General features: G+C 41.1%; 1 protein-coding gene and 1 long non-coding RNA gene across 5 annotated transcripts in view; one reads left to right on the forward strand and one right to left on the reverse strand.

Annotated features, from left to right (window-relative positions):
- The window catches only part of PARP8 (poly(ADP-ribose) polymerase family member 8), a 116283-nt gene extending 113270 nt beyond the window's left edge, over positions 1 to 3013 (reverse strand). Inside the window, exons 1-3 of one of the 3 annotated variants that reach the window (XM_040540786.1) lie at positions 2565 to 3013; positions 2043 to 2195; positions 741 to 814 (exon numbers count right to left, since the gene is read on the reverse strand). In XM_040540786.1, the coding sequence (XP_040396720.1) occupies positions 741 to 814; positions 2043 to 2059 (91 nt within the window). In that variant the 5' untranslated portion in view covers positions 2060 to 2195; positions 2565 to 3013. Of the gene's footprint in view, positions 1 to 740; positions 1445 to 2042; positions 2196 to 2564 lie in introns of those variants that run through there. The other 2 variants (XM_040540785.1, XM_040540787.1) reach the window with 2 other exon arrangements.
- LOC121061644 lies at positions 1 to 8931 on the forward strand. 2 transcript variants are annotated; one of them, XR_005815196.1, is made up of 3 exons: positions 1 to 360; positions 3708 to 3776; positions 6066 to 8931. It is a non-coding gene; the product is annotated as an uncharacterized LOC121061644 (long non-coding RNA). The 2 variants fall into 2 exon arrangements; XR_005815195.1 differs by lacking the exon at positions 1 to 360 and adding an exon at positions 2571 to 2991.
- Positions 8932 to 12951: the final 4020 nt, after the last annotated feature.

A 12951-nucleotide genomic window follows, 5' to 3' on the forward strand; every position in this document is an offset into this window, starting at 1 on the left:
AAGCGCTGTGTTATGACAACTTGGCATCCCACTCGCTCCTCATTTTGGCCGAAATCGCCGCGGTTTCACTGCCCGGCGCTCTGACACCGACGCGGGGAGCTAGGAACGGGACTGGGGGGTGAATTTCTGCGGGAACCGGGGGGAAATGCACCAAGTCCCCCGGCCCTCTGCAACAAGTGCCCGGTGCTATGGCAACAACGGCGAGGAATTTCCATCGCCGGCATCGGCAACAGGCAGCCGCCCGCCGTGCCGGAGCGCCCGCCGCCGTGCACGGGAGGGGACCCGCCCTGCAGGCGGGTTTGGGGGGGGGGAACGAGGCTTCGGCCACCCCCTGCGACCACCCCCCACTTAAAAAAATGGGTAGAACATCCACGGAGGGAAAGCACGGGGGCTCTGCGCCAGGCGGCGGGAGAGGGGGGGCACAGCCGCACGCACACGCTCCCCAGCTCGGGATGCCCCCCCTTTCCCAGCCGGCTCCTGGCCTCCTCTGCCCTCACATGCCCTCGGAAGGAGAGGAGGAGGAGGAGGAGGAGGAGGAGGAGGAGGAGGAGAAGGAGGAGGGGGAGGAGGAGGAGGAGGAGGTGGAGGAGGAGGAGGAGGAGGAAGAGGAGGAGGAGGAAGAGGAGGAGGAAGGGGGCTCCGCGGCGGCCCAGCTGCAGGGAACGGCAGCGAAGGGCACCGGGCTCCGCGGCAGGCTCCCCGCCACCGACCTGGCTGGCGCCCGGGTGGGGGTAACTCACCTGCAAACAGGCAGTCCTTCTCCGCCTTGCACTTTTGGATCACAACGTCAATATCCTTCTGAATCCGCTCTTGCCTTGAACACATCCCCATGAAATAGATCCCGGGTGAAAGGAAAAAAAAAAAAAAAGAGAGAAGGAAAAAAAAAAACAAAAAAAACCACCAGCCTTTATTTCCAGCCCACCCCGCCCCCCCGCGCTGCCAGGTTTAATAATTCAGCCCGAAAGATGGGCCCCGGGGCTGGCGAGCAGGAGCCGCCCCGCGGGGGCCCCGGAGGGATCCGCTCGGCCGGCTGGAGGACGGCGGCGGCGGGCGGGAGCCGATGTTGCATGCCCAGATGTGCCCGCCCAGATGTGCCGCCGCTGCCGCCGGCTGCCAATTTCCTCCTTCCCTGACAATAGATCCAGCGGAGGGTGGCGGCGGCGACACGGGATCCCCCCACCCCCCCACGCCCTCTTTTTTTTTTTTCTTTAGGGGGGTGGTTTTTTTTTTTTTTTTTCTTCTTGTGGTTGCTTTTCGGATTAAAAAAAAAAAAGAAAAAAAAAAAAAAGAGGGGGATTGGGGATTTGGGGGTACTGGGGGGGGGGGGGGGGGGCCGCCGCCAAGGCTCACATCCCTGCCTCTCCCGCACCCGGTCCCTGGCGGCGCGGCTAGGCTCGCGCTGCTGCGGCCGTGCCGCTCCGCAAAGCCTCCCCTCGCTCCCGGCCCAGCACGTACGGGCCCCGCCGGCTCCCCCGGCGGAGGCGGCGCGGGGGGAAGGAAGGGGCGGGTGCCGCGAGGCCGCCCCGGGGCTCCACGAAGCCGTCGGCAGCCGGCTCTCGCCTCCCCACCCGGCCCCAGCCCCAGCAGGGCGGTTCGCAGGCCGTGCGGTGCCGGGGCAGCGGGGCGTGCTCGCCCGCCGTGCCAGGGGACGGGGGGAGGCTCCCCCGGCCCGGGCGGCGGGACGTGGAGGCCTGGCCCCGCTGCCATGGGAGGAGCGGGAAGGGAGCGACCGCGTGTGGCACCCGGCGCTGGGCACCGTGACCCGAAACCCCTCCCGGTCTCCTATCATCTCTCGCCTCACGGGCCCCAGGGCCCCAGGGGTGTGGATGCAGCGTCCAGCCGCCCGCCCCGAGGCCGCACAGCTGGCAGCAGCCATACATACAGGCGGAAGGGATGGGCAGTGCTGTAAAACCCAGCCTTCCTCACCGGCCAAAGTGCAGGCTCAATCCTACCCATAAATGGGTGTGAAGGCAGTGGAAACAGATCTGATGACAAAGCTCAAAATAATATTCATAAAATTCAATTTCTGTGTATTCACCTACCTCTCAACAGCACCCATCGATTGTCCATTACTGAACACAGTTTTTCTAGTGGTGTCTTCATTAGGCGAGTTTGTATTAATCAGGTATTGTTGATTTCAAGGACAGGAGGAAAACCCAGTCATTATTTGGTTATTCGTTCTTAGGTGGAAATGGCTAAAATGAGGAAAAAAGGATTCTATATTTGCTCCTATCTGGACAAGATTTCTTGTCTAATGGAGGAAGTAGAAGGGAAACTGTAATAAAAACCAGCTAGTGTTTAAAGAAAACAAAAATTGATCATGTTATATAACTCTCCACCTCTAAGAAAATAATTTATCTTTGAAAGGAGATTTCCAGACTACTTTTCAATGCTGTTCAGTAAATTCTCTTTTACTCCAGCATGACTTTTCCAGGGTAGGATACAGAACTTGTCGCTATAATGCACTAAGGCATTGCCATTCTATCAAGTTAAGCCAGCATGGTCAACGAGCAATGCTTTTATAGAGTTCCTTGGATATTGCAGTTTCAGCTTTTTGCTTTTACCTGCTTGCTATGGGTGCCCATTCTGGTTTCGATGGCAAGGTGGCATCAGCAGCCATCTTTGCTGCCTTCCACTTCATCATAATTGGATGATGTAATCAGATCTTGATTTATTCTGGTGGGTTTTTGGTCCCAAACCTTGCAGAAGAAGGTCTATGTTAAGATAGAGATATTAGAGATAAAGATATTTACAGGGAATTTATGCTGGCAGTTTGTCTTACAGCTGATTCTGACCACAGGGTTATTCTCAGTGTCATGTCAATTAACACAATTCCTGACTGCCTTTTTAAGTGTCAGACTTCCCATAGACTCGGTAACAGTGAATTAAAAAACCATCCACAAAAAAATACTCCAGTCTTGAGGAAAACTAATATGGTTGTTGGCTGATTTCACAGCATCAGCTGAATAGAATGAGAAGTCTGGAAATATGGTAGGTTAAGCATTTATTATTATTTGTTGTGAGTGGCTTTTAAATTTCTAGATTCTTGGCCACTTTGGCCTTTGATTTATCTGACGACTCCAATACTGTTGTAGCAGGAATGGTGTCTTTTACTGAGGAGAAGCTAGATATATAGTGAGTTCATTCTATTGATTAAAAAAAAAAAAAAATGAAAATAGGTTGGAAAATCTAGGTGAATCTTTACAGTTAGAATTGATCCATATATATATATATATGGATATATAGATATATATGTATATATATATAACAGATAAAATAGGTTACCCAGAGAAGCTGTGGATGCCCCATTGCTGGAAGTGTTCAGGGCCAGGCTGGATGGGGCTTTGGACAACCTGCTCTGGTGGGAGGTGTCCCTGGTGGGGGTCGTAACCTGATGGTCTTTAAGGTCCCTTCCAACCCAAACCATTCTGTGATTGTATGTATGATTCTTAAATTTGTAAAGGTTGACAAGGTGCTGACATCCATGTAACCTAAATTGTACTGCAACAATGTCTGTATGTGTGCTGTAATCTCTATAATGATGTAGATTATACTACTCCCTTGAAGAAACTTTCCGAAGAGTTTTACAAGTAATTTCATGAATGATAGGACAGTCGGTCTTGGAAATAATGATTTTGGCTTAAGGGAATTTGATGTATGTCTAATTGCTTTTTCAAGACTCGAAAATCAGTTCTTGTCATTTTCAGGTCTATCTCAAGTTCAGCTCAGCTCAGTAGGTTGTACAGAACTGATTACCTCAATTAAATAAAAGAAATGTAAGTAAGTTTTATATTTGTATTCCCAGAAACTTAACCTGATAATATTTATAGTGGTGTAAAATGGGAGAAAAGAAATTGAAATCTGAGGATTTACATGACTGGAAGGTCTATGTGAGAAGATTGTTTCAAAATATAATGGGAAGAATACAGGGAGAGATAGAAACCAAATAATGAAAGTGTTGAAATAATGTGTGAGCACTGACTGAAAAAGTTATTGAGGAAATGCACAGTTCGGCCAATTTCTGCTCATTGATGGGCTCTGTCTGCTTTAGACTAAGCAGATGTTTTTTTCAGTTTATGTGGGGAAAAAACACACCTTTCCATCCATTAATAAAATTGTTAGAAATGTACCAGTTAGCATTAAAGCACACTTTTCTGTCACAAAGTATTTTCTTTATTTATTTGTTTTCTAAAAATGTTCCTCTTACATTTAAACATATATTTTAAGTCTTAAGAACAATTAAAATATGAGGATTTGTCATTGTATGCAATATGCAGAGCAATGTAACTATTTAGCATCCATGCTGTCTTTGTAATATGGGAGAGTTCAAAAGGGCAGGGACACTGAAAAGAATCCAAAATCCTCCAAAATATAAAACCACCATCAGCCCTCTGAAACAAAGAAAAAGTTCTCACTTTTACATGCACCAGCCAAAACTCTAGTACAAAACAAAACTAAATCTGAGCTTTTTCTCCAATTTCAAGACAGTCACCAATATGGCAAAGCCTGCTGACTTCTATAGATGTTGAGTTCCTGGAGGTGGAACACATAAAGGATCAATACTATTCAACTCTTACAGCAGGAAAACACAATACTATCCTTCAGTTAGCTTTCTTAAAATGACACAGTCATTTTAAAATGGTACTGTGGCATTAAATTCCAAAAACACAGGTGCTCAGTTGTGAGATATGTAGAAGCAGCACTTCATTGTTCCCAATGAAGTGATGTAGAGCATAAAAAATAATGTTTTGCTTCAAACTTTGGTGTAATTTTCACCATAATTCTAATATTGGCAGTTTCAATCTAGAATTCTGATGTAAGATAGATCAAGGAAATGCTGAGTTGTCAGTTAATTGTCTTTAAGCCTGTTCTAGTCTTTGAAATCTGTCAAGTCAGCTGACTTCTACAACAATGCCCTCAGCTGTTCATCCAAGTAGTCACTGCCAAACTAGGTAGCCACAGTCCACAGGTATCCAAAGCAGCTCAAAACAATATAAAGCCATACAAATCACTCTGGTATTGTTAAATGGTTAGTAACAGATTGGTTTCTTGGGTCAGCACTCTAAGCATGACATGGTTTGGATTAAAAACACAGTAGTGCATCATACGCATCATAATTTATTGAATTTTACTGTGAATAAAACATTTTAACTGATGTTTGGAGTGGGTTAGCACAGGTCCATTGATAAAAAGCTATAGCTTTTTAAAAAAGAATGCCAGTTAAAATGGAATTAACAACATGACTTAAAATACTGGTATGATACATAAAAACATTAAATATTTTTGTGTGATAAAAACTGAAGTAGTGACTTAATTACATTACACTATGAAACAATACCTTAAACTATCACATGTCCAGTTCACCATAAGCTTTTGAAAGTGATTTTAAGCCTTCTCATCTAGCCTAGAAGAGAGAAACCTTCAGCTAGCATATTTTATTGATATGTATTCTATTTGCTATTGTAGAGTAATAGCGGAGGAGGGGAGGAAGCACTGAAGTGATGTACCAGAGGATCGAGGCTTATTTTTTAAATCCATGTTGAAATTTCCAATGTGATTGTATTTATTTATTTAAGTGAAGTGATTTATTTATTTATTTAAATCTCCTGTTAAAGAGCGCAAGAGTTACCTCAAACAAAACCAAAGGATGTGTGGGTTTTATACACAGATGTGGGAATTGCTGACAGAGGCCTCTAGCTTTCCATCAAAGATGGGAGTACTCATCCTTCCAGACGTCACTGAGGCCCACAATAGCTAAAACTATGGCTGCTGGCATGATAAATGGCCTCAGTAATGTTCAATAAATAATGCAATCAGAGTCCCAAATAACACTACAGTTTACTGTAATTCCTAGCATTGCATTTTCTAATGATGTTTTCAACATGTTTTTTCTCCTTCACTAATGTCATCTCATCTTTAAGTCGCTGCATGCCACCCTCATTTCTCCTGTTTCTTTTTCCTTTCCTCATTAACTCTTACACCATTAATAAGCATCATTACTCTCTCTTTTCAACTCTTGATATCTATCATATCCATTGAGTTCATCTCTTCCATCTCGCTTTTAGCAGGTCACTTCAAGAGCAGCTCAAAGAAGAGGGGTATAATGGAATTTTGTCCACAGAAATGGAGTTTTTGAAGAGATGCAAGTGGGAATATTTCCAAAACTTTTATCCAAGACTTTCTGAAGTCAATCACAAGCAAATCCAGAAGGGGAACCCTCTGCCTCCCACCAGCTCCTGAAGTGAGTTGCCTCTTGCCAGCATCATCGTTGTTTCTGTGAATCATGGGCACGTTTGGTTGCACACTGGCAGTGCTCTGTAAGGCAAGTAGCCGGGGCCTTCCTCTCAATTACTCTGCAGCCCAGTAGCTAGACTATTGCTCTAGGAGATAAGAGCTGTGAATTTATATTCATAGGCTGACAATATTGTCTCCACAATTAACTGTTATCAGAGTTACACCCTGAGCTCAAACAGTGATCAGTCCTGAAGGTACGTCATCCTGCGTGAGCATAAGAAATGGCTTCCAAATCAGAACCAAGAGGCCTATCTCAAGTGCAGATAAGCGCCTAAGCCCAGGGGAGAGGCAGAATTTGAGATCCATTTTTCACTTGGCTGTGTGCTGTGCTCACTTTCCAGCATCACATGTATTCTAAATTCCCAAGAGCTTTAATGCCTTCACTCACTGAGCAGGCAGCATGTAAGCATGTCTCTCCCAATCCACATTTAGTCACAGACGATAATGTTTATTGAATGGCTCAAGGGTGCACAGACTATTTCTAAAATCCATAGCATCACTGGTGTAATTTACCACAGCTGAACCTGCTACCTGGCAAATTTCTCAATTGCTGAGCAAATGCATAGTTAAAAAAAACACTTTGTTGCCTATATCCAGATTGCAATTTCTTAATTGCAAATTGTCATGCCAGAAAGTACTCAAACTGTAAAATACTTATCTTGCTAAAAATATTCCATATAGTCCATTTTCTGCAACAGTAAAAATGATTCACCATGTCACCATCTGTTATCAGGTACTGATGCTTTCTTGCTATAACAACCTCAATTGCCACCAACCTGTGCTTGCCGTTAACTAAGAATTTGTAACCCAAACTTAAAGGAACTGCCAAGTACTCTCAGTTCAGCTGAAACTGATAGGGTGGGAAGCACTCAGCACCTTGCAAGATTAGACCTTAGAAACAAAAGACTAATTCCACCAGAAGACTGCATCACATTTATACTGCAAGCTGTGGTGTACTGTTTTGATCTCTGACCTAACTCTAAATGAGAAGCAAAGAAAGGGAAAATTAGCACATGCAGAGTTTTATGCTGCTGCTACTTACACTGCTTCCTGTACCCATGCGAACTCATTTAGCGTTTGTTCAGCTACTGCTGCACAACCAACTGTGTTGAACCCCAGAGATGTAATTAGATTTGGGTGCCTGAATTTGTTCCCTTCAGAAGATCAGGACCAGGGGTTAATGAATGTTCAGTCAGTCTTCTTAAACCAAAGCACTCTTTAATCTTAAGGAACTAAACATAAAAGACAGTGACATTTACAATAATTAATGAGTGTATGCATCTTTTACCAAAAGCATCCCAAGCTTCCATACAACAGCCTAACTTTAAAATTCTGCATGCTTGTCTTCTTTAGTCACTTTCCCATAGTCTCATGTACAGAGCCCCATTGGCCAGAAAAAGGGGGGTTTCTTTTTTATCTGTTTATAGGCCATCTTCCCTGGCTGTTTCCCCTCTGGTACAATGGCACTATAACCTGGCAGGAGCCAGAGTAGGTATTTTCTTTTTCTTTTTTTTTTCTTTTTTTTTCTTTTTATAAATAGTAGCTCAAGTATTGTATTTAACATTAAACTTGTACAAGAGAGTACATGAGTACATTGTGTGGGGTTTTGTCTATTTCTTCAGCTCACAGGAAACCCAGCCAAAAGTGTACAGTATTAATCCCATTGACCATATCTTTTGGTACTTACCAAGATCATTTGTTTGCAAGCCATGTTCGTGATTATTACAAGTCAGTCTGTTCCGTGGTTTCTGTTACTTTAACCCTGAGGTACAGTAGGAGCCAACAGTACCAGAATGAAGAAGCCACTACTAAAAACTAAATAATGCCATAATCTAAACTAGAAAAAAAAATCTGCAGTCTTTCCTATTTCCCAACGAGACTAGAACAATTAAAAAATCCTTAGGCAAAAAGATTGTGGAGCTATAAATTAAACCCACCAGAGTATTTGGAAAAACAAATCATTTCTCTTTTATGTATTTGAGGCAGTTTGTACAGTTTAAGTACAAAAACATGCTTGTCACATATCAAGTACGTGTCTTTCCTTCTAAAAACATGTGCTAATTTCACAATTATTTTCAGCAGAAGACCAGCTTCTGATATCCAGTGGTTAGACTGCTGCCTGTCTACAAGATAGGAAATTAATGAAACAGGAAAAGTGGCAATGAAAGAACACCTGATGCACCCTCAAAGATAGATAAATCAAATGCAAAGCAAAGCCTGTAGTGCTTACAAGGAAAAGATCCCTCAGAGGTGAATCTACAGTTGTTGAGGGTGGGGGACCGGGAGAGGGAGGGGAGGAAAAAATAAAGGTGTTAATGAAAAAACGTCCATAAATAACTGGGAGAAAAGGAGCAAGATTGCTTTTAGTGGGAAGAAAAGACATAGTTAAGTACTTAACTTGATTTTTTAAAAGGAGATCATGTCAGTATTCTCGCTTCTCATTTAAAACAAAAAAGGCCATCTGTATTAACAACTAATATTGAAGGCTAAGCCTTCATTGCAGAAATTGTGAATTCAGTTAGATCTTGCTTTTACAAATCACATCTAGGCTTTCAGCATGAGTAGTCCCATTGATGCAAGCAAGACAAGTAATGAATTAAAATGAAGCAATTAATTAGTTTTTAAACACAGCTCTTAGTTAACTCACATCCGTTCTTATTCTGATATTTAAAACCTGTGTATGCATATACAACAAGTGGCATTTTCTGTAAGCTTGGTGAAGCTCTACCTAGTCTAATAATATCATTCTAATAATATTATTTCTCAATATTTCTAATAGTTTTATTCAGATAAACACTAAAAACACGTCTCCCTGAATGCCATATTTGCTTGAAAACGATACCAAATTAATCCACTGCCTTTATTGAAAAAAATTAATAAATGATTTTGTAAGGAAAGAGGGATAACCCCACTAATGAAGCAATGACTATAATGATGTAAGGGCTTGAGCTTTCACAATGCTATTTTCTTCTCATTTCCTTCTCTTATATACAAAACATGCAACAAGACCAAGGTTACATACTAAAAGTAAGATAAAGATGCCCTCTTGCACAATTCCTCTACCATAGCCCAGAGAGATGCCTTATTACTCCAAAACCACAAAATTAATGATGAAACAAATACAAAAAAATAAAAATAAAAATAAAGGTTTCTGGACTGTGTTTTTCAGATCTTACATTTAACCTCTTTTTCTTTCCAATTCTGCCTCAATTCTGCTTTTCTCTTGCTCTGAAATGAGGTCCAGGCTGCCAGCAGTGAAGTAGCCCATTTTACAAAACCTGCTGGAGCCCCATCTGTTTTGGTTGAACTTTGTATTTATTTTGCCCAATCTAACATCTATAATCAGCAATTCAGTATATTATCAAATGTAGATCAGTTGTCTGATAAGTTTTTTTACAAGTTTTACAGTGTGTTTATACTATACCTTTTGTATTATGAAACCAATTTCTTCTAACATTCACAACATAAAATATGTACTTGTGTAAATAGACTAAATCAATCAACAACATCATTGCTTTACAGGATTAGTATAGAAAAACAGCCACAAATAAAACTAGGTCATTGTTACTGATTTCTAGGTGGCAACATCAATTATTACATATTTTTGTACAGCATTTTGTGTTTAATGCTTTCCTTCTTTTCTTCCAAAGTGGTGAAAACCATGAGGCCAACACTTAAATATTTGGAAACATTTCAAGGCTGGAAAGAAATTACTAGTAAAAATAATTAGTTAGTGTTTCAATGACCTTTTCTTTAAACATTTGCAGTTCCCCTAAATGAAAGATTAATACATCCATCATAACTGTTATGCTATTTCAGTTCTATAGTGATTCTCTATAATGTTTTGTTGTGCAAAGCAGTGTTAAAATGTTACGTAAGAAGATTAATCTTAGTTGTTGTGTCTTGGTGATTTTTTATGTAGCTACTGACAGTTCTATACTTATAAACCCTATTTTTATTTTTTTTTATTAAATTAATTTTTGGTCTTCCTACATAATTATCTAAATTCTGTAAACTATACAGATATAGTTCTTGGCACAGTATTTCACACTGACAAGAGAATGCTAAAAGAGAAATGCAGCTGGGTAGACTCCTAAAATACTCAACACTGATTTAAGCATTTCGGTAAAGTCAGTCACAAGAGAAGAGCTGGGTAAATAGTAGGAAAAATTATTCATGGAGACATTTACAAATCCCTTACAATTTGGCTATCATCCCATTGCTTATACTTGCTTGTTTTCAAAAATATTCAGCAAGACTTTTATTGGATGATGTCAGTATGCAGCCATGATAATTTTGCATGTACATTAATATCTTGTACAAGTATTGCATGATACTTGTATAATAAAGGTATTATATCTTGTACATACATTAGGTGTCCCTGCCCATGGCGGGTGGGGGGCGGAATTAGATGATCTATAAGGTCTCTTCCAACCCAAACCATTCTATGATTCTATTTACATTTGATCCAGAAATTTCTTTTCTTCTGTTTACACAATCAAGAAATAGACACAACATCATGTTACATAATTCCCACACAAATCATGGATAAAGTAATATAATTGGTTAAAGATATGATTAGAGTGAACAGCTTTCAAGCAATACAGGATTTGATAGCTGTTCTCACAAAGGTGTTTAAATAACGAAGATGTGATATGTATGTTCCTAAAAATGACAGGTCAAAGGCCTTTAGCATTCACAGGTCCCGTTGACTGGGACTTCTGCTGTTGAATCAAAGAAAAAAGAAAACCATGTTTGGTTTGGATTAAGCTAAACTTATTTCTGTCATCTCTTTCTTACTGAAATAAGAGAGATGTTCTGGTCCATTTAACAGAATGTTGTTCTTTTCAGCCTGAAACAATAAGTTTCACTTTGGGACATTCATTTTAGGAAAAAGAAGTAATAAAACTGCCCTTTAGAATAAATGCACTTTTACCTTGTGTCATACAAGGCCACATGTTGTTTGTTTCACATCTTTGCCTCCCCATATCCATTGAAGCAGATGAAACGGCCTCAACAAGAGCACCTCGCCCCAGAAAATTCCTCCATCTTCTAGATAGGATATTTGGCAGAAGTCAAGTTTGGTTTTATTCCTGCCTGAGTGGAACAGAGCTTGCATTTGAGCTGCACATTAAGCGAGAAGCAATGAACCTTCAGCTCTGTTGTTTGAACAGTCACTCAAGAGGATTCCACCCCCTTGCTCGATGACTGTACTTTTGGTTTAGACAAAGAGAAACAGCTTTACAAGGTCTCGTCTGAGAGCAGTGTATTTATGGCACTCAGTTTAGAAGTATAAGATCTAAGCCTCCTGAAGAGGAAGGAACTCAGTTAAACTTTCCCATTTCTGGAATGAATGCATTAGCCATATTACTCAATGAAAGAGAATATTATTTTCAGCTGGGAAAAAAAAATCCATACAATTAATCAGAACAAATAATTCAAGCTCTCCCTTAGAAGGCATTTTTGTTACTCCATAAAAAAGATCAATTGTTTATATGTCACTCTGACACTCTTCTAAGAAGGTAGAAGGCCAAGTAAGAGGAACGTCCAGGTAAACAACTTATAGTTTAAGCAACTCTGCAGTTTTGAAATCCTTGCCTCTCAGAAAAATATTTGATTGACAATCATTAGTGATACCTAAGGCCATGTTTCTGGCATGGTGGTGTAGGGTCAAAATTAGATCAATGAAAACGGATATGAAACAGGAGATTTTTAAGCGTACAAAGAGGGAAACAGAAAAGTGAGCTGGTTCAGGGAATGAAACCAAAAATAAGGTGAACATAAAAAAACAATTTCGTGCAAGAACAGCTCTTCAAGTGGCTTATTAAAGCATATTGACTGTGTTAAGCAATGTGCTGGTGTAAGAGAGGGGACAGGACTATGGCAGACCCCACTGATAGATTGCAGCTACTCCAAGTAGTTTCCCAAGTTCAAATCTGATCTCATATATACTGATTACAGTGAAGTAATCAGTACTTACCCCTTGTAGAGGCAGGAACATAAAACTTACGTTCTAAAACATAAACCTTCTACTGAGTACAGAATATTGCCCTTCACATTAGGGTTCCTAAAAAATGCCAGTTGAGCTGGCATCGTGATCATTGTGACCATCATTGAAAAGTGATTTGAGAAGGACACAATAACTCATCACAAATTGGAGTTTTAGAAATCGGAAGGCCAAATACTGTGGTGCAATTACCTCAGCTATTCTTTACCTTAGTGATGATGAGGATAACTAAGATCTGGAGGGTGGACCATTGCCACATGGGTAAGGACACAAGCTAATCAGGAAATAAGGTGTTCTATGGCAGGGGAAATGGCAGTCTCAAAATCACTTTGCAAACAGTCTGTGAGCACAGAGCCCCAACTAAAGCAACTGCCTTCTCATGGTCTGCAATAACAAATGCCACCCTTCTACCTAGATAGATGCCAGCGGTTTGGCTGTGGGGAGCTCTTTGACTCTATGATCCGTGGAAAAAATCCTTGTTAAAGCCATCCCTCACTTCTGTCCTCCTACCCATGGAGAAGTAGAATGATACTACCCAATAAATTATTTTAAACAACACTTGTGAGGAATATAATTCAGAAAAAAGATATTGCAGAAAAAAAAAGGCATAGTTACTCTCCATACAAGCATTTGAGCACAAGTTCAGAAAC

Source organism: Cygnus olor, chromosome Z (assembly GCF_009769625.2).
Source record: "Cygnus olor isolate bCygOlo1 chromosome Z, bCygOlo1.pri.v2, whole genome shotgun sequence".
Taxonomy (NCBI): Eukaryota; Metazoa; Chordata; class Aves; order Anseriformes; family Anatidae; genus Cygnus; species Cygnus olor.